At 39.7% G+C, this 21,765-nt stretch overlaps 1 protein-coding gene across 2 annotated transcripts in view; it reads left to right on the forward strand.

The window, feature by feature from the left end:
• AQR (aquarius intron-binding spliceosomal factor) overlaps positions 1-19,109 on the forward strand; it is a 64,934-nt gene extending 45,825 nt beyond the window's left edge. For both annotated transcript variants that reach the window (XM_044436198.1, XM_044436199.1), the window contains exons 23-35: positions 10-120; positions 561-670; positions 1,267-1,402; positions 2,790-2,999; positions 4,441-4,578; positions 6,073-6,144; positions 7,229-7,416; positions 8,552-8,723; positions 10,647-10,817; positions 12,891-12,976; positions 15,009-15,183; positions 15,387-15,500; positions 18,576-19,109. In XM_044436198.1, the coding sequence (XP_044292133.1) occupies positions 10-120; positions 561-670; positions 1,267-1,402; positions 2,790-2,999; positions 4,441-4,578; positions 6,073-6,144; positions 7,229-7,416; positions 8,552-8,723; positions 10,647-10,817; positions 12,891-12,976; positions 15,009-15,183; positions 15,387-15,500; positions 18,576-18,836 (1,944 nt within the window). In that variant the 3' untranslated portion in view covers positions 18,837-19,109. The remainder of the gene's footprint in view (positions 1-9; positions 121-560; positions 671-1,266; positions 1,403-2,789; positions 3,000-4,440; positions 4,579-6,072; positions 6,145-7,228; positions 7,417-8,551; positions 8,724-10,646; positions 10,818-12,890; positions 12,977-15,008; positions 15,184-15,386; positions 15,501-18,575) is intronic.
• Positions 19,110-21,765: the final 2,656 nt, after the last annotated feature.

Below are 21,765 nucleotides of genomic sequence, written 5' to 3' on the forward strand. Positions count from 1 at the left end.
TCTTTGCAGGTAGTGGGGCCACCTGGCACAGGTAAAACTGACGTGGCTGTACAAATAATATCTAATCTCTATCACAACTTCCCTGAACAGAGGACCCTCATTGTTACACATTCCAATCAGGTAAATGACCCTTAGACCCTTTAGTCTTATGAGCATCATTTCGGATTGAGAACAAGTTGTGAGGCTTGCTGATGAGCCAGTAGGGAAAGGAACAGTTTTGCTGTCTGTTTCTGTATTTCCTGATTTACTAATTTGGGATGGAAGGCTTTCAGCATTACCATCACTGAACAGACTCAACAGGGCCTCTTAGCTTGTCTAAATTTTGTACATAAATCTACTGTTTGTCCAACTTGGGTTAAAGACATTTCTGTAAAGCTCTTTGGATATAAAAGTCAGCCTTTGCTTCTAGCACTTAAAAGTCTGATGTATCCATCCTGTGTATTTGTTTTGGTTTCTGTTCTTACCAAAATAGGGATGATTTTGCTAGCATGCTGGATTTCCGGGTAATAGCATTTGGTTTTCTAAAACCTGCCCTTTCTGTTGTTCTTGTCAATCTTTAGGCCTTGAACCAGCTGTTTGAGAAAATCATGGCTCTGGACATTGATGAGCGCCACCTCCTTCGTCTTGGTCATGGAGAAGAAGAATTGGAGACAGAGAAAGATTTCAGCAGGTGAGCAAATGGCTAATAAGCTAAACCATGTAGACATTACAAAATGAATGTGCATGTGTCTGCCTGCAGATTAATATATTTGCCTGTGTTTAAACCTCTATTGCATTTGTTGCAAACAAGCTAGATATTGAAAAAGAAGACCAGTTGCTTTGTTTTTATGGTAACAGCTTTCTGTCTGGTGAAATCTTGATCCTTCTATACAGCAAAGACTTATTTCTAGGCACCAGAGTCAGTCTAGAATACTGGCTGTAATGAAAGTAGAAAAATGCCTGTAGAAATGTTCACCTTGAATGGTAAAATGGAAGTATATTGTGATTTTTGTATGAAGTAGAATGGAACAACATCTTGTGAGGGAATGCTGAAATATTATGTCAGCTGCTTTGGAAGGATTTGTATTCTGAAAAGGGATATACATGACAAAGATAATTTTTTTAAAACCCTCTATAAATCAAATAGCAATACTAAGGACTTCCTCTGTAGCATCCATTGGAGCTTGTCCATTTTTCTTTCCCATTTTTGTAATGTTTGATTTCTTGGTATGCAGGAAAATTGGTTTCACAGAGTTTCATTCCTCACTGTACTAATCTGATCTGTAGGTATGGAAGAGTAAACTATGTTCTAGCTCGGAGGCTGGAGCTTCTGCGGGAAGTCGGGAGATTGCAAGAGAGCTTGGGGGTCCCAGGAGATGTTTCCTACACTTGTGAAACAGCTGGCCACTTCTTCTTATATCAAGTAAGATATTAGTAAAGCAATCTTATATCCCATTGGAGTCACCTTGGCTTCTGGAGCTCTGCTGCCATTCAACAGCCAGGGCAAAAGATGACTCCAGCCATTTTATCCCACTTCACACCCATCTGCACTGCCTCCAGGGTATGGAAATTTACTGTGCCAGTTCATGTGTTAGTGTAGGGTACAGCTCCATTTTGACCTACTGAGCTATGAGTGGTCCTAGGTCTGTATGACTCTTTGACAACTTCTGACCTGCCATTTTTGAGTGCACCACCAACTGGGCAGCCATAGCGACAAACCTGTCTGCCAAGATTCAGGTAGGAATTCCGTGGGGGGACTCCCACATCCAAAAGCCCCTTGGTTAGCTTTCCAGGAATAATAAAATTGCTCTCTTTATTAAAAAAAAAAAACGTGTGAATGCAGCACATGAAAGAACATAGTCTGGAATTGGCAGAATCTCAGAATTTGGATTGCAGAACCAGTTGTGTTTCACTTAAAAATGCAAGTGGCAACTGGAGCTATAATTATGCTGTTACTTCTTCTTGTTGCTATTGTTTCAACTCTGTGTTAGATGAGTCATAAATAGAAAGGCCGCTGTTCTTGCTTTTGTATGACAGTTGGTGAAGAATCTGAACTGGTTTACCCTCTCCAGTTCTCTGCCTTGATTATACATTTTGGAGCAGTAACCCACCTTGAATGTTGAGAAACACAGTCTGGAAGGAAATAAACACATTATTTTGCTTTCTTGTTATTTGTAGAAATCCCAGTTAAAGGCTTTATACCTGGTTGCGAAAAAGGTTCTACCTAGGTGCTTCAAAATAGTTCATGAAATGACAAAAACTGGTAGCTAAAAACGGGCTTTGGGGTGGATCTAGATTAATGCTGGATCAACAGTGCAGATAGAAATGGTCTTCCCTGCCCCCCTTCCCACAACAGACCCTCCACCTTCCAAAATGCTTGCAGAGAGTTAAGAGAAAAGATGAAGATAAGAGAATGGGACTGGTTGTGGTCGGTGAGCAGGGTGACTGGAAAATGAAAGATCTCCAAAAATCAAGGAGCGGGACCCTCCATGAGCAGAGTCCTCCCTCTCACTGAAGGCAGATTCTGTGTCCAGTCTCTGGGGCCAGAGAACCTGAGAATGGGATGTGCAGAGTGGGCTCAGTGATTTTCCTTACCAGCTACATCCCCCATGTGCGTTGCATCTCAGCCCAATGAGTCCTCTGATCTTCAGAAGTGGGAAGGAGTCCAAGAGGCCACTGCAGTGGGTGAGGGAAGGAAAAGCTGTGAAACACTTGCAACATTCTGTACTTGAAGGCCCTCTAGATTCTAAATATCTGTAATAAAGATTGCAAAATGTGACCATGTATTATGTTTGCTTTTTTCCCCCCAGGTAATGTCTCGTTGGGAAGAGTATATGAGCAAAGTGAAAGGGAAAGGCAGCAAACCCCCTGATGTTGCTGATATCTGCAACTTCTTTCCTTTTCACCAGTATTTTGCAAATGCCCCTCAACCAATTTTTAAAGGCAGATCTTACACTGAAGACATGGAAATCGCAGAGGGGTGTTTTAGACATATCAAGAAGATATTCACTCAGCTTGAGGTAAGGTTTATACAATTTATAGAGTTTATAGGCATTCAGTTTTAGTTAAGGAAAGGTAGAGAAAGATTTTATAATGCATGTGAGTAACCCAAGTATGTATACTGGATGTTTCTGGAAACCTGTAAACTGAATCTTGGCAAACAACAAGTAACAAGTCTTGAGAGATAGATTCAATAGAAGCTGGGAAATTGCCTTGGGTTCTTTGTGCAAAAGATCCACCTGCATCGACAGTATAAAAGGTATTAGTTGAATTTAACACCTGAACAGGTTAGATTTCTAAAACAAGAGATCCATATTATTGGAGGTGTAGAAGTATTAAAGCTGATCTTACACACCTTTGGTGAGATGCTCAAACAAAACAAAAATATATTGCACGCGTGGCCCTGACATGGCCCACAGGCTGAATGGTCCATACCAACACATTTAGTATTAAAAGTATCTTTGCTTTGAAACAGCAGCAACAACAAATGGTGCATTTAGCACTACAGATTGCTAAAATGATCAAGTTTCATTCACAAGCAAGCTAAATGTAACTGTTTTAGCATTTTGTGATATAATGCAACAGCTTGCTTCCAATTTTGTTTCTTCTGGCAAACCTCACATATTGGGCAGTGCCACATGGAATGTGTCCCACAGTGCGGCAACAAAATCAATCCTTGAGCCTCCTGCAGTTGCCCGTCTCTGGTTTATTGGAAGGATATAATTAAATGGAAGATGGTGTGTTATAGCATGAACAACAAAAAGGCTTGTTGTGCATTAACAGCTTCATTAGGGCATGACAAATGGGATTTCAGTTAATGAAATTAATAGCGTGTACCAAGCAGACAGAACTTTTTAAGGGACTAACTTTTCTGAGGTTGCCTCTAAGGAATTAGGTCGAAATTATGTTTAATTTGTTGCTGGTGCAAACTGAATGTACTGAATGGTATATTTTGCATATGTTGCCTTCATACCCTTATTTTACAAATGGGTTCATAAAAACCTGTTCTGGTGCTATTATAAACTGATATTTGTTTTTGAATGTGCTGGTGATTTATAGGAAAATGTGAGGAGAAAAGCAGGGTTAATTGATCTAGATGTTCCGTAGACCTGCAGGAGCTTTCTCTATTGGTTAGGGATGCATCCAAACTTCCCAAATGTGACAGTTCTGAATGTAATTCTGTATGAACGCAAACAGAGGGCAGGAGGATTGGAAGGCTGGGCACAAACAAACTGTGGAACCCTGCTGTTGATTTTAAAGAAGCGAGGAACTTTATACACAAACAAGAGCCTATGGCATTAAAATGAATGAGGAAGCAGGCATGTAGGAGTTCATATGTGCCTCAAAGCGCCCACAGACATGGGTTACAGCTGCTCTCTTTGGTGGCTGGTTGCCAGTTATGCATTTTTATTGTAAGCACTAGGATTTGTTGTTTCACTGTGTCGTCTTTATTTTCTGCAGGAATTCAGAGCTTTTGAACTGCTTCGTAGTGGACTGGACAGATCAAAATACCTACTGGTGAAAGAAGCAAAGATCATTGCAATGACTTGTACACACGCTGCTTTAAAGCGTCATGACTTAGTCGAGTTGGGTTTCAAGGTAATGCTGTGGTGGAAAAAATGCTAAGGATTTCCCACATTCCCCATGCCATATGTCACCCTGACTATTCACACCCGTCAGTAATGACATTAGTGATTCTCTCTACTTCATTGCTCTTCAAGTGCAGATGGTAATACAGTTATTCTTATTAGAGAGTTACAAAGACAACAAACAGTATAAAGAATACATCATGAAATGGCTGAGATGGACACCAAATTCAGGTTTAAAATTGGCTACAACTTTATTGCAAATGTACATAAACATAAGACTAGTATGGAAGAAGTCCGATATGTTTCTAATTCACATGGTCTGGCTGTCTAACCTCAATTGACTGGAGCCTGAATCACCTGACTAGCATGAATGCCTATAACTTAACTGTAGGGACAGTAACAAGCATGTCCTGGCCCCAATAGCTGTTCAGCTTTGCTGGATATGCCATATTTTCACCATCCTGGATGGCAATGGATCTTAGGAGAAATGTTTTTCTCTTCCAAAGGTACAATGAGCCATGCAGAAAGTCCAGATATAGGCTATTGTAGTGGCATATAAATACATATATACATACCTTCCAAAGCTCCTCAACCTCAACCTTTCCTTCCCACTGTGACAAAATATTAATTGGACTATCAAAATCACGCATTGAATCAAAATGGTAGGGAGTCACTTTAAGGAAAGTGAAAAATGTGCCCATTCATGGGTATGAAAAATGTCTTTCTTGAACCCTATGACGGGAGACCAGCTAGCATCGAGGGGAATGTGTAGGCCAGATTCCTGCTTGCTCGTACTGAGGCCTAAGAGACCAAAGGAGTTTATCTGGGTTCCCATCTTGCCTGTAATTTCCAAGTCTCATGATAGTTGGGAGGCTCCAGATATCAGGAGACCTCACTTTTGAATTCCATGATTGCTGGGAGCTGTCCAAGGCCTTGCCCCAAGCCATGTGATGGTCTGAAGCTCCTTCCAGGATCTCAGTCATTTCAGCTGAATGAAATTGGTGCTGCCTCCTGGCTTCTGCTATAGTCCCCTGCCCCCTCAGCCTTTGGCACAAGGTCCAAAGGGCTCTTTCAAGATCAGGCAAAACCAGAAAAAATGCACTATAATGACTGACATTGTAGCTTCGGAGCATCTGTGGCAAAAATACAAAGACTCATTGAGAAATATGAAAGGGCGTAGCAATTCCCTTGCAACATTGTGTGCAGCATCCTGTCTGATTTGAGGCAGGTATTACTGCTTCCAGGCCAGAAATCCTTTCAGTCCAACACTGTTGTTTATGTGCATTAAAAATAAAGATTCAGTCAGAATATCAAATATTACAAATGTATTATAAAGCAAATGAATCATATATGCCACTCTGTTACATAAACCACTGAGTGCCCTGTGCATCTAGTCAACAGGTCACTGCTGTCCTAATTATTATTCCTGTATTAACATATCACAAGTACACATACACACACTCCTTCCGCTCTTCGGCTAATATATTTCTTTTTTCTTTACTAGTATGATAATATCTTAATGGAAGAGGCTGCTCAGATCCTAGAGATTGAAACTTTCATACCACTCCTGTTACAGGTAAGAAGACAGCCATCACTTTATGGCCCTTATTTTCATTTAATAGTTTTGTTATCTGCAGCAGGTTGTTTCTGTAACTAATGAAAACACTGAACACTTAAAAAGGCATTCTAGTTATTTGTACAGCTGTATGAATAGTGGAAAGATGTATGAATCTTCAGAGGGACTTAAATTAGATGTAGACTATTGTAGTGCACTCTGTCTGGAGTTCCCTCTTGAAGAGCCCAAGTGGTACCACGGAGATATGTTCACCAGCTATCAAACCCTTTAAAAAGAAAAATCTTGCCTCATTAGATTCAACAGATGTAACCGACAAAGTTCTAGATCAGACAGGGCTGCCATATCAAAGAGCGAAAAAGTGCATTTGTGCAGTTCTGTAAGACCACCAGGACAATGCTAATGATGCTGTTTATGGGATTTGTGCACAATTTGGGGGACTGAAAATAATTGTAAACCCCAAAACTGCAGTTCTTGGAATCTCAGAAGAAAGATTGCTGGACAACTAAAAGAGGTCACTATCAGAGCAGCAGCAACCTAAAAGGGATCATGATAGGAGGGGTGAGGCAAGGTAGGCTATGCCAGGAGGGATGAGGACTGAGAAGAAAGAACAGGAGGGGACAACTCTTGGTGAGCTTGAACATGTGCTTGTGGAACAACCTCCCCTGTAGAGCTAATTCACAGGGTGGGTTGTCATGTCATGCAAACTCACCTATAGTGCTTTTCATGTAGCTGCAATATACCCCCAAATAATGCAGGCCTTTATAGCACAAGAATGGCTTTTTGATCCATGATGATTATAACACTTTAATCACGCGTTCAGTGGAGCAAAGCTCAGGGAACCAAGGTTCAATTTGGATGCCAGGAAGTACTTCCTAATGGTTAGGATCCTGAGGTTATGGAATGTGCTTCCAGGAGAGGTGGTTGAAACCCCATTGGTAAGAGTGTTCAAGGATAGGCTGGACATGCACATGATAGGCATGTCATGAGCAGAGCCGGCTGGAGCCAGGGGTCAGACTAGATGGCCTGGGAGGCTCCTTCAGACTCTGTTTCTGTGTTCCTATGCGCTGTTGCTTCTTTTCAATAGAATCCACAGGATGGGTTCAGCAGACTGAAACGATGGATTATGATTGGGGACCATCATCAGTTGCCACCAGTCATTAAAAACATGGCTTTTCAAAAATATTCCAACATGGAGCAGTCTCTTTTTACGCGGTTTGTTCGTGTGGGTGTGCCAACTATTGACCTGGATGCTCAAGGAAGAGCAAGAGCAAGGTAATACATAGGATAAATGTAAGCTATAGAAGGAGGTCTTGTCTTGGATGGAGGAAAAACGTTCCTACCAATATAGAAATCTGCTTTATATGTGCAGTCAATTTATAAATTGCTAGAATAGCCCTAACCCAGAAATGGGCTTAATCTGTGCAGTGTCTGTTTTTTACAAACTGACTTTCCCCTTTTTTAGTGCTATAGTGTTTAGATTGGATGCATTTCATATTCTTTTTAAGATTTTTAGAAATTAATTTGTTCATTGTAAAAACCTTTTCATGCCATGATGGATTACAGGAGTAATTAATTCAGCATGGGTGGAATTCTGTGTACGTTTAAACAGCTGACTGGGGCATACTGAGAATTGTGATTTTTCTTTTCTTCTAAACCTGCATAAGATTGCACCTTAAGAATGGGACTGGAGCCCTCTGTCTGTCCTAAGCTCTGGCAGGCAGAGCAGGAGAAACGATTGAGGCATTTCCATTTCCCATTCCTGCTTTTTGATATTTTGTGCTAGACCAGCCTGAGTCCATCTAGCTGACCTACTTCCCATGAGCAGGGAGTTAAATGAAGAGGTAAAAGACTATAGCAAGCCCACAGCCACCCCTCTCCCCTTGCTGTCAACCACCTGATCCACTGTCAGTTTTATCTTTGCAATTTCTAGAGCAGTCCACTGTGTCTTGTGCATGGAGCTGCTTTTGGAATCGATTTGGAGATTCAGCTGGGGAAAATTTAGAACTAGTCCCTTAAGACAAGTGGGTTGCTGCCCATCAATTCCAATGCTTTGAAAACTCCATTGCCTGCCAGCCTGCTTCTTTGCACAACTCAAAGTACATGCTACAACCTGTGGATGTCTAAATATTCAGGACCCAACACTGTTTCAAGGCCAGTGCTGAGGAAGGTTAATTTTGTTGCCTCTATTTTTTCTCAGTTGTATGCTCCTTTTTGTGATTTTTTTCTGCCTACCTATTAGTTTTTTTAATGACCCAAAGTGCGAGTGTCTTGTAATTATTTGCTTTTAATACATCTGAGTTACTAGATTGGTGGCATATTTAAAACCAATGACAAACGGTATATTGAAATAGTGAAAGAATATAGTCGAACTTCTTAATAACTATCATTCATTCTATTTCTCACAAAGCTTATGTAATCTTTACAACTGGCGTTACAAGAATCTGGGTAATTTGCCACATGTACAACTTTTGCCTGAGTTCAGAACAGCGAATGCTGGTTTCTTGTATGACTTCCAGCTTATAAATGTTGAAGATTTCCATGGTGTAGGAGAATCTGAACCCAATCCATATTTCTATCAGGTAAGAAAAACCATTTCAAGTAAGAAAACCTCAGGGTCATCCCATGGGAAGAAAAACCATTTGTTTTTCTTAATACATTCAATTTTTCAAAGCATTAACTGCAAAAACAGAATGTCAAGAAAGTTACAATTTTATGGCATTAAATTTAATTGCAAGTAGTAAGAGACACACATTCTTTCCTATACCCACACACCAATGTGCAGAACATTTTCTCTTCTAGGTTGGGAAAGATGGGGAGTATTTGCAGTGAATGCCACTTGGTTGGAAAAGGCCATTGTAAAAGAATGCATGTTGGGACAAAAAATCCCAACTTAAAGGATAAGCTGAAGGATCTCAGCTAGCTATCAATGACCAAGAAATTGATTTTGCGGTTCTGGTGAACTGGTCAGTGCAAGGGTTGACCCAGTGTGCAGCTGCTGTGGAAAGGGTAGACTTCATGTAAGGAGAGTGATTGAAAATAAGACTGCTGCTCTCTTACACAAATCTGTGGTGCAACTGCACATTGGAGACCCAGTGTGGTGTAGTGGTTAAGAGTGTGGGACTAGGACTCAGATGACCTGGGTCCTTTCCCCGCTCGGCCATGGAGCCAACTGGGTGAATTTGGACCAGTCACAGACTCTCAGCCGAACCTATGGAGGAGGAGAATGATGTAAGCTGCCTTGAGCCTTTTGTAGGAAAAAGGCAGGATATGAATGGATGGATGGATGGATGGATGGATGGATGAATGAATGAATGAATGAATGAATGAATGAATGAATGAGAAAAAGGCAGTTTATAAATATAATAAATAAAGTGTACTGTTCTGGTCAGCACACCTAAAAATGGATTTCGCAGAACTGAAAAAAGGGGCAGGTAAAATTATTGAGAGGCTGGAGCAGCTCCCCAGTGCAATAGCTGGGATTGTTCGGCTTAGAAAAGGTGTGATGAAGAAGAGACAAGATAGAGGTGTACAAAATGATGCATCGTGTGGATCGTAGTCTCTCATAAAACTAGAACCCAGGGTCATCGCAAGATTGGTGGGCAAGTCAGGACAGTGAAAAGGAAGTGCTTCTTCACACCGTGCATATAGAGCTATAGAGTTGGCTACCATGTGCTTTAGTGTTGTTTAAATAGAGCTATAGAGTTGGCTACTATGAGCTTTAGTGTTGTTTTAGTGTTGTTGGAGCTTTAGTTACCATGTGGATGGGTTTAAAAGGGAACTGCAGGAATTCATGGAGGCTAGCCAAGGCTGCCAGTCCTGATGGTTAGGTGCAGCCTCCGACTTCAAAAGCAGTATGCCTGTGAGCACCAATTGCCAGGAAAGATGGGCTGTTACAGTCATGTCCTGCTTGTAAGTTCGTTCTTGGTTGTAGAATGCCTACCCTGAAAACAAAATTCTAGACTAGACGGAACCATGTTCTGACCATGCAACACTGATACTCTTAGTGTTCCTTTCAGGGAGCTGTTCTTCTTGAGACAGCTCTAACTCTGATTATTGCTTTGGCAATAAAATGTATAATTGTTTTCTCTGCCCATAGAAAAGAGCAATACTTGCTTTCAAGTCGATATCTGAACTGGGACACTTTTAGGTAAATGTCTCAATTGGGACCTGCATCTTGGCCCAGTGAGCTAAATGACTGACTGTCTCCTGAAGAGTTTAAGCAATACATTGCATTTCCATTTACATGTTTATATTCCATTTATAATACATGTTTACATATGCATATGTATAGAATATGACTAGTACTGTGCAGGTGTGAATGGTAATTCAGTGTTCTTTTTCTAGAGCAATAAAATTACAAGATAATGTCCAGATGGGGAATAGTTTGAACGGTGGGAATGTGGCTGTTCGTTTTCCTGTGTAGTTGTGGTTTTGCTCCAGTATAGATGGGGTTTGAGATCAGATGCATAAAATGTATTAACGCTTGCTATAAAAATTTGCAGAATCTTGGTGAGGCAGAATACGTTGTCGCCCTCTTTATGTACATGTGCCTGCTGGGGTACCCTGCAGAGAAGATAAGTATCTTGACAACGTATAATGGGCAGAAACACCTGATTCGGGATATTATTAATCAGCGTTGTGGGAATAACCCAATGATTGGAAGACCAAACAAGGTAACATTCCAGCTATTAATCAGTTGTATTTTATTTTTATTCAGCAGAACGATGAATAACGAATCAGTGTTTACTGGAAGTAGAAAACACAGAGTGTTCCTCTATTGATTGTACTGAATGTCCCTGTGGATTGGATACTTTGAATAGTGGAAATCATCTGTCTTTCTCCTTGTCTAACAATGAGACTAAAGTTTAAATTAGACTTGGAGAATCTAGTTGGGGAACTGTAGGAGAAAATATACTAAATTATATGCAAATATCTTTGAATCATTACTTCTCAAAATACAGTGTTTTGCATGTCAAAGGAAAATGTTTTAAATTGTCAAGACCTGTTCAAAAGAAAAAAATAAGCCTTCAAGAACAGCATGTGATGCTTTAAAAGCTTATTGCACTGCTTAGGCTTTATGGTTGATTTCTTCCTGCTTGCCCCACAGCAATTATTTAAAAGCAGCATCAATTAAGATTAGAAAAACTGTAACAATTAGTGTTGCATTTCAGGAATCCATTTACTATATAGCTAAGAAGATGCTTTTGATATTATAGCCTTGCCTACATTTTGCATAGATGTTTATTTTTGATGAAGACATTACAATGAAATTACAAAATTATGTATTTCCTTACACTTTTAGGCACATATATCTAAGGCACAAATTCCTATTTTTAGTGTACATATCATTTTTATTGCATAAATGCATGCATATTTAAAATTTTGATGCATACATCCTTTCCTTCCCAGTTAACTGCTTTTGCTTCTTCTAAGAACCCATTACCCAAGCATGGTTTTTGATACATGATTCTGATAGCAGTGTGTAGGGTGCGATCCAGTGGTCTGTGGAGTGTGTCCCAGAGATGTGGAATGCTGTGATCCTCCCCTTTGTGAATGAAGGTGGATGCCCTCACACAGACATCATCTCTGGATGGGTGGTGGTATGTTCTGGTGCACTGCAGATGAAAACATGCTTTAAGAGCATTTTTAGAGAGTCAGTATGGTGTATGGTTGGAATGGGATTTAAGAGATCCAGGTTGTGGTCCCCACTCAGCCATGAAACTCGCTGGGCTCCTCTGGGCCAGTCACTGACTCCCAGCCTAGCTTAACTCACAGGACAAGCTGAGCAAGTCACAGGAAAAAATGGAGGGCAGACTAAGCAAATTGTGGGGAGCAAATGGAGAAAAAAAAGACTGCGTAAGCCACCTGGGGTTCCTTGGTGGAAAAAATGGATATACATGTAATAATAAATTAAATATATTTGGGGAATGGCTGAACATCCTAATTCAGTTCATTCACTGAACCTCCCCACCCAGAGAGAGCAGGATATTATATTATACCAGCCCAAGTTGGCATAATAGTACAGGGAACAAATTGGGGGAAATGGCCATCCTCTCTTTTTCCTGGTTGCAGCAGGCCACTGCGACTTAGGAAGGAGTGGTCCCTCCTTCGTATTGCTCAGCCCAAATGTTGTTGCAGAATTTCCTAACTCCTCTCCTTTCAGTGATAGCTGATTAAACAATGCAAAACTAGTTTAGTTTAGTTTAGTTTAGTTTAGTTTAGTTTAGTTTAGTTTAGAGAAGCTGTTCTGGTATGAAGCCAGCAAAAGCTAGGCATGCATGTCTTATTGAAATGAATAAGGATTGAGATCACATTTATGTGATTTTCTGTTGAAAGCTGCTTGGATTATGCCCAGTAGCAGTAATCCAATTAGATTTTTGAAGCATGCACAAGGGTTAGGGTTAGGATTCAGCTTGCAGGAATATACTGAGAGATCTCACATATTTTTCAGAAAGCACTCTTATTTGGAAGCATCAGTTTTCCAAAGCTAAGTGGGCACATGGCAACTTTCAGGACAAGCAGAGACTTGAAAGTTCTGTTTTGCCTGTAGTATTATTTGGTTTGTAGTATATCTTTTGTTCTTAAGAATGGTATGTTGCCTGATCCTGTTCCAAATGTAGTAAAAGTTCAGCATCATTTCAGAATGAAAATTTTCACATTTCATCTTTCAAGTTTGCTTTCAGTAATAGAATCTTTTGAAATCTCATTAAGATGCTGGTAAGTTAACACTTTCTATTTTTCCCCAGGTGACAACTGTAGACAGATTTCAAGGTCAGCAGAATGATTATATTATCCTTTCACTTGTGCGAACTAAAGCAGTTGGACACTTGAGGTATGTTAAGACAGAGTGCAGTCTAGTCCTGCCTTAAGTGGAGTATTCATATAGAGCTCAAAAATACTTGTTTACCTCTCAGTCAGCCATTATGAGGATCCAGCTTTCTCTATCCATGTGCTATTGATGAGAAAACTAGGGATGCCCTGTGTCCTGTGAAAATCACCCATGCTTAGACGCAGCATGATTTTGCTCAGAGTCTTTAAAATATATCATTCAGCTTCTCGGGAATGTACGTTTTTCCATATGCACTCAAGTTCTGCATTTCTAAGCTTCATCTGTTCAAAATGTTGGTGATTACCTTTGAAGTCCTAATTGGTTCGGTTCAGAGTACCTAAAGCACAGCGGGGACAGAACATAGGTCTCTAGATCAGCCTTGCCCAACCTTGTGTCTTCCAAACACATTGGGACTGCAACACCCAGAATTTGCAGTCAAAGACCCTGCTGGATGGGAATTCTGGGAGTTACAGTCCAAATGCTTCTGAAGGCCACCAGGTTGGGGAAGGCTGCTCTAGCTGTCTTTGATATCACCTCCCAGCGTTCTTGAACACTGGCCGGGCTTGCAGAAACCTCAGGGAGCTGAAGTCCAAATCATGGATGCTTCAAGAATGGGCATCCCCATGGAATCAGTGACTTGTTCTCATTGTCAAGGACTAACTTGTTTTAGGACTTTCAACAAGATGGGTTGTGTTATCTCAATTCAAATAGCATTTCAAGTGGTTGTGGCAAGGCAAAACCCTGGAACGGACTGTGGTTTCTAATTGCAGTTCTCAACCACAATAACTCACAATGGTGAATCACCACAGCTAGGTTTAGACAAGGCAGCAATCCATAATAACATTCAAGTTGCTTGTCATTTTTGCAAATCCAGTTATTGAGAGTTTACATGACTTATGCAGTGAGTAGCCACAGCTACTATTTAGAAGACATGGAAAAGGTGGAATGAGATATCAAAATATTGTGTTTCATCATTATCATCATGAAGTTCTACTAAAACCAGCTGATAAATGGAATAAATAATCTGCTTGCCTTGGTAGTGCATTGAGCAAAGCTGTGTTAAAATTTTGAATATTCAGAACCTCTGAGCTTATACAGAGATGTATATTCAAAGAGCTCTCTTTAGGAAAATATGTATTTATATTGCTTCAACCCTTGACATTTGGAATGATGTTGAAAAGAAAACATGGCAGATATGAAGATAATCACTCCCTTAAAATTTGAACATAGATGTTTATGCATCTTTAACAGTTGAAGGTTCAGCTAAGAAAGCATTTTGAAATTTTTCTCACTTCAGAACAATACATTGCAAGAATATCTTGCTAGCACTTAAAACCTATTGCTGGGTCTTAGCTCTCCCTTGGGAAGGGCTGTGGTTCATTGGTGGAGCAGGGATAGAGTACATGCTTGCATGCAGATGGTGCTGATTCAGTTCCGGACATCTTGAGATAACTTTGGGAAAGATTCCTTTCTGAAATCCCAGAGACCATCTATGACTAGCCGGTTTAGACAGTACTGAGCTAAATGGATTAGTAGTCAAACTAAGTGACTGAGTTCATTGTGGAATATTTAATCCAGGAGTAGCCACAATGTTCATAGGTATCTAGTTGCCTATCGAACTCGCGGTTTATGTGAACTCAGCAACTGTGGCTTATATAAGGGTTAAACAACAGGCCATGATGTTTATCCTTCGCATAACCAATGTTTGCTGGGTTCACATGACATGACACCCCTGAGCTGTGGTTCATATTCAAAATTGCACCTGTACATGCCACAACCTCACCATAAACCACACTGACTACATGTTTTATGAACCGCTGCCGTATAAAGCAGCTCCCTATTTTCTCCATTCTTTAAACATGTTATTGAATGAGGAGTAGTAATTTTTGTATTCAAAGGAAAGAAAAGCCTGTCTTTAGATATCTTAATTATTGAAGTAGATTTTTAATTGTGAGTGGCCATAAGATTGTTCCAGTGGCAAACAATGAATTGTAGCTGATTTTAATGATTTGCTCATTTCATTTTCTTCCGGCAGGGATGTTCGGCGCTTGGTGGTTGCTATGTCAAGAGCCAGACTTGGGCTCTATATATTTGCAAGAGTATCACTGTTTCAGAACTGCTTTGAGCTGACTCCAGCATTCAGCCAGCTCACTGCCCGTCCTCTTCAACTGCATATAATCCCCACAGAGTATTTTCCCACAGTCCGGCAGGTATGACTAGTTGTCTTGAATAACATCTATAGGGTATACTGCTGACTGTAGTGTAAGAACTGAAACAGCCTTTTCTCTTTCAGCTCTTTAGCAGCAGTAACTTTCTTTAGGAGGATTTTAGTTTTCCTCTGACTTCAAGATGGTTCTTCTGTTGGCTTTTGTTCTAGACATCTCTAATCGGTACCTCTTTTCTCCTTCCCTAGAATGGACAACATCCTTCTCATCAGATACATGTTATAAAGAATATGCCCCAGATGGCCAACTTTGTGTACAATATGTACATGCATATGATACAGAGTACACGCCAGCACAGACAGGTAAAGAACACTGAAAGCTGAGGAAACTGATACTGTTTTTTCTTATCCTCTGGACATCTTGTTGACAAACGTAAGATAAGCCCTGGTAACAAAAGGTCCTTGTCCTATAATCCACCATGGGTAACTAGTCCCAAAAGCATGACAAGGACAATAGTACATAGTTGTTTATTTGTTCTGAAGTATTTTTAAAACAGTAGCATGGATATTTTAAAACATCAGTTAAAACAACAGAAAATGTCAGTAAACAGTACTCAAATTTAGAGCAAACATAAATATATTAGTAGACAAAGAAAAATACTTCAGTCACAAACAATGAACAACATAATGTAATAGCAAATAATGGGTGAATAAAGCCATCAATATGATCTTGATATTAAAAGTGAGCTCAGCATATTGGCTGTGTTCAGGCACTTTACTAAACTCTGACTTAAGAAGATAGGAATAAACCTTTTCTGCTCCCTGGTTTGCAACCTTGCTTCATCTTCCATCGTTCACAGCTAGGAAAAAAGAGTTCTGACACTTCAGCTTCTGCTTTTGATTAATGTCAGCTTTCTTATTTGTCCAGACCTAGAGGCCTGTGGTTCATGACAAAAAAGCCAACTTTGTAAACCATGGCTAGAAGTTGACTTGTTTAAACAAACCATAGTTTGGCCACAGTTTGCCACATTTGAACAAACTGGTAAGATGAGATTTATCAAAAGTGGAAGTGATATCTTCTTATCTTTTTCGCATGACCACATTGGAGAAGGAGAAGAGAGCTGGAGCTCAAGGGCCTGGAAGTAAGTTAAGGTAGTTCATGTCACAGTAAACTGTAGTTTGTCATGAGCATATGAACATAGCCATTGTGTGGCAATTGCATATGTGATGCACACAGAGAAGATATGTATGAATAAGGTGAGCAGGGCCATATCGCTGCTACCACCCTTTGGACATCAGTGCATTCTGCCAGATGCACACAATACTGATTTGGGAATGGGGTTAATTTAAACAATCTAGTTAGTTTCTGTAGAGAGAAATGTTTCTCTCCCCATCCCTTCACCTTAAAAATAGACTGCAGGACTTTCCTAGAACAGGCTTGTTGATAGAAATGGGAACTCTGGTGACTGACTACTCTGAAAAGCAGGCTACAAGTCCATTTTGTCTTCACTACCAGTAATGCAGTGACTAAACCCTGTGTGTCTGTACCTCATACTTCCTTCCACAGACATGTGGTGCATATGCTCTGGCATATGTTTGCAGTACTGTTAAGATGTTATTTTTATCATCATATTAGTTCATTCTTACTTAAAAGGCTTGAATGACAGTAATCTTGTATGGTAAACATTGTACCAGCTGCATCACAGAAGGAGTCCCACTTTGTATCCGGCAGCATGAAATATATATTTTGCCAAGAACAAAGGAATCCCTAATTTGAGAGATTCAGATTTGCAGAATGTCTATAATCAGTCTTCCAAAAATAACATTTTGGTTCTATATTATAAGATCCAGATCTAGTAATTTCACAGTTTAAGTGTCATTCTCTTGATGGTCTATGTAACATCAAATCTCTCCATGCCTGTTAGGTCAAAAAATGAGTTAATCAATAGAACTTCACTTTAATTGCATGCTTAAATTCTGGGATGAAAGCAAACTCCATTAAAATGATGAAATAGGACAGTGTGAGAGAATGAGTATTTATTTATTTCTTTAAAGTTTTTGTATGCCGTCCCCTTGCTACATAGTAGTAGGAGTGGCATTTGTTACTCTGCCGTCTTCACAGTATCAAGATTGATGTGACTAGTTCTTTCCAGGATAAGGGAAGGTGAGAGGGAATCCAATAATATTCTAGTGGATCAACCTGTTCTCAGTAGATACCAGCAAGCCCAATAAAGTTTTAAAAAGGAATGGCTAGTTGTTTCTTCCAGGCTCTGAAAGAACCCCTTTTAAGCATTACATTCTTTTGTCCCAAGAACCAGGAGTCAGGGTTCATTCTCTGTGCTTTGTCCTTCCCTTGTTCCTTTCTTTGGCCATAGAACAGCCTTCCCAAACTTGGTGTCCTCTGGGTATTTTGGACTTTCTACTCCCATCAGCACCAACAATCATGGCTGATGTTCATAAATGCTGGGAGTAGTTGTCTAAAATAAGCAGGAGGTCTCCAGGTTTGAGAAGATGGGCATGAAAGGGAGGCAATGTAGTGCAGCAGTTGTGCTGGATGGGGACATGAGAGACGCAGATTCTAGTTCCCACCTAAACTGTGAAGGTCACACAAAGCAACTTTGGGCCAGTCACTGACTCTCAGCCTAACCTTTCTCACAGTCTTGTGAAAATAAAATATAGAGGGGGAGCATGTCTACCCCCTTGGGGTCATTAGAGGAAAGGTGAGATATAAATGTACCAAATGAAGCCAAAGTTGGAGATCCAAAGAAATGTCTTGGTTCAGATATTATTTCCTGCACACCATGAAGGAAAGGGGCAGGACTCCACATGGGTGCTATGGACCTTCCCTCAGTTTCCACTTACTGAATTTGGAGCAGTAATATCAAAGATGCCTACAGTTGTGGAATTCCCATGGGAAAAGCATGTTTCAGGCTATGGACGCTTATCTGGAAGTGAGTCCCATTAATGCATGAAACTTCTAAGTAGGTAGGAAAAGAATTGCACTCTCAGTAGAGGTTAATCCCTGGCCTAGATCCTACATTGTATTCTGAAAATTGCTGTGTTAAATAGGTTATTTTAAAGAAACACACAAGCGAATGCACACAGTTTCATCCCACTGAAAATATTTTATTTGGGTTCTTTTTCAATAATTCCATGAATCTTCTCTTTTTTAATTAGCTCATTTTAATCAGCTGTGTCTTACTTATGGTGCCCTTCATTTAAAAAAAGCCTCATCTGTGTCAACGGTATCATACAAATTAATGGAAATAACTGCAAACAAATGACATGCAGGCGACACTTTATTTCACTGCATGAAAATTGATTTTGTATTGGGTTGAAGTCTTCTGATTTCATATGCCTAATTGGACCACATGTGTGTTTTAAAGATGAATCTGTTCATAAACAAAAACCATCACGAATTGGTTTTTTTCCTACCAGGATTTATTACCTCCTCCAGCACTTGTTGAAGAAACTGAAACTCCTCAGTTCCAGGAAAGTGAAATACTTCACAGCAAGGAAGCTGAAATGGAAACAGAAATGGAAATTAAAAGTACACCAGTGGAAATTATGGATGATGACACTTCGGATGAGAAACAAAAGACACAAGAGGAAGAGGAGGAACATCGGAAGATGCCGGAGCATCCTGGAAGAGATAGTGATAGTGAAGACAGTGAAAAAGAGGATGGTGCTGAAAAATGAACTTTGTTTTTTGAACATGAACCTGAAAAAGAAATATATGTTAAGGAGTCACGGAAAGATGACCAGTGCAATGTGCATCCATTAGCTAGTGCACTGAGCCAAATTGCTGTTAAACTGAAGTAAATAATGATACTTGAAGTATCAATTCTTACCAGCATGAACATTACAAGTAAACGATTATCAAAATTGTAATCAAATGACTGCTTGCAGAATTACATTTCATGTTTTTATTTGTATATGGTGTATTTAGTAAAACTTTTTTTAAAAACCTTGTTTACTTGAGTGTGTTTTATATTAAAAACACATTCACACCAGCACATCAAGAACAAAACTAGGCTAGAATCCTTGTTCCTGGTATCTGCTTTTCTACCAGCCAGGTAGTATTCTGTCTTACTATCTTCCACCTACAATTTGAAGTAGCGCACTCCAGGAACAGTTTATCACATGATCTGCCATTTGTAACTGAAGACATACTTCCTTTTTTGTAAGGGAAAAAATGCTTTGGTTAAGTGCTTTGCTGACTCAGAACTACAAAAAAGCACTGTTTCTATTTTGAAACTGGCCTTTCTATGTAGAAAGTGATATCCAAAGCCAATTAAAGTACAGTCACTACTACATCTCACAATTAAATTCCTTGGAAGAAGAGGCACTTGCTTTATTTTAGTGTTTGTATGTCAGAATAAGCCAAAATTTCCCGGCTTAAACCCCGGCTTATTGTTTTGTCTGAACCAATGATTGGCAGCCTTTGTTAACGATATCAATTTAAATATAAAAAAGTAAATTTTCTTTTACTGCAGCTCTCACAGATAATTCAGAGGGTTCAGTCTCCTAAATCTACTTTTCAAAAAGTAGATCAATTCTAGATTAACTTTCAAATGTACTTTCATAAATGTACAGATTTACAATAAACATAAGTCAATTAGTTACAAAACCACTATCAATTAGTTTCTGGCTGCCAAGTTTTGCTGGCAAAGATGCCAAAAATTGTTCTTTACAAGATGTAGTTTATTTAAAAAAAAACTCTTCAAGCTATTGGGGGATGGGATTTGTTTTTCTTTTTTTGTTTTTTGTTTTTTTTAGATTTGCCCCTGGTAGTGTGGCAAACAGTAATGCTCCATGCATACAAGACTATGATGCAAAAAAGAACTAAATTATAAAAATAAAGAATAAATATTTTTCTATTAATGAGAATCAATTCATAGTCAATCTGCCTGTTCCTCTAAGTTATAAAGCTTTTGTAATCTGGCCACCTGTGAATCCCTCACCAACATTATAGCTTTGGAAAAGCTCTAAAAGTTCCATCATGAAAAATAAATTACAGCTTTTTAACCTGTCACTGTGGCCTAACAGTGCAAGACATAGAAACAGGGTGATTGTTTCATAAATTAACGTTCATATAGTTAATCAGGGATGAATGGTACAAGGCCTTCAGGCAGTATGTGAGCAGCTCAGATAAGGATTGTCTGCTTTCTAGCCTAATTTCTAAAAATACTCCAGTATCTAACAACAACTTTCCTTTTTTAAAAATAAATCCAAACCCTGGCAGGAACAGCTGCTGGTAGTTTTATGTATTTAATGAAGCGACTTGAGATATTTTTGCTCATATACTTTATTATTATCAATGATATGTTCAAGTCCTTTACTCCAAGTCTCAAGTCAAGTCTCAAGTCTTTACTTTCAAGTCCAAGTCGAGTCTCAAGTCATTTTGAGAATTTTTCAAGTAAAATCTCTTCAAGTCTCAAGAGGCAACTTTCACAGTAAAAAGGGTGGTGGTGGTCTGGTGTGTGTGTGAGGGTAGGCAGTTGTAACCTCCACAATGTTCCCATCTGCACTTCTCTCAGTGATGCATTGAAGGCCTTTAAGTCAAATTTGTAAGTCAGATCACATGTGTTTCTTTTAGTAGATGTATATTTTACCCTTCTATGCATATAAAACTCTTGAGAAACACTTCCATATTCACTAAAACATCAGAAGCAACTAAGGCAAATTCATGAGGGAAATATATAACCAATGAGTGTGGGGTGCAATTTCATTCATGGCCTGGTTTTGGCCTTCCACAGACAGCTGGTGGGCCGCTATGGAAAGACAGTGCTGGACTAGACAGGCCTTCCCCCTGAACCAGGATGGCTCTCCGTGTTAAAAAAGATGGACTCTAACATTGAAATTTGAGAACTGGACTTGGATGTTCTGCTACCTTGGTATTTTTATGAGGAGAACTATACCACAACCAGGTGAAACTCCCTTTAATAACAAAAGATTTGGCATGGCAATCCTTGCTGGAAAAAAAGTGACTAAGTCTGCCCATTTATCAGCGATGAATTCCTGAATTACCAGGCTGCAGCATTAGAGTAGTCCTGCTATGCATCGCGAGGCACTTCAGCATCCTGCTGCTTACATTTGACATCTCTCTGTTGTCAGGGGAACTATTTTTAGGCTGATAGTCTGGGGGCAAGGAAGGTTTATTAATTACTGTGCAAGGAAAGGAATGGGCTATAAGGAGGAGTGGTATTTCTTAGCATTTTGAATCCAGCAGCTAATAACCTTACTGAAATTGCTACGTTGGTAAGACATGTTAAGAATTTATTATTATTATATATGTATGTGATTCTGCATGCCTAAGAGTGCATGCCCCATTAAAAAGTTCTCAAATGTCCATCACACTATTGTAAACAAGAAATGATGCCAAGATAAAGATGCACAGATAAATCAGAGAATTAGAGAATAGTAGAGTTGGTAGAGGCCAGAGGGTTGAACCCCCTATTCAGTGCAATCTTTGATTCTTACTGGGTAGGAATCAAATTTGACCCTGATCCCAGTGGGGTTCTTTACTTTTTGCCCCCACCCCAGTTTAAGCTTTAAAAAGAAGCAGGCTGAATCAAGGTTGGCCAAGCCTGATTTTGACTGTGTGTCCCGCTCTGGCTGGATCCCT

The sequence above is a fragment of the Varanus komodoensis genome, unplaced genomic scaffold (genome assembly GCF_004798865.1).
Source record: "Varanus komodoensis strain SLA01 unplaced genomic scaffold, ASM479886v1 scaffold3, whole genome shotgun sequence".
Taxonomy (NCBI): Eukaryota; Metazoa; Chordata; class Lepidosauria; order Squamata; family Varanidae; genus Varanus; species Varanus komodoensis.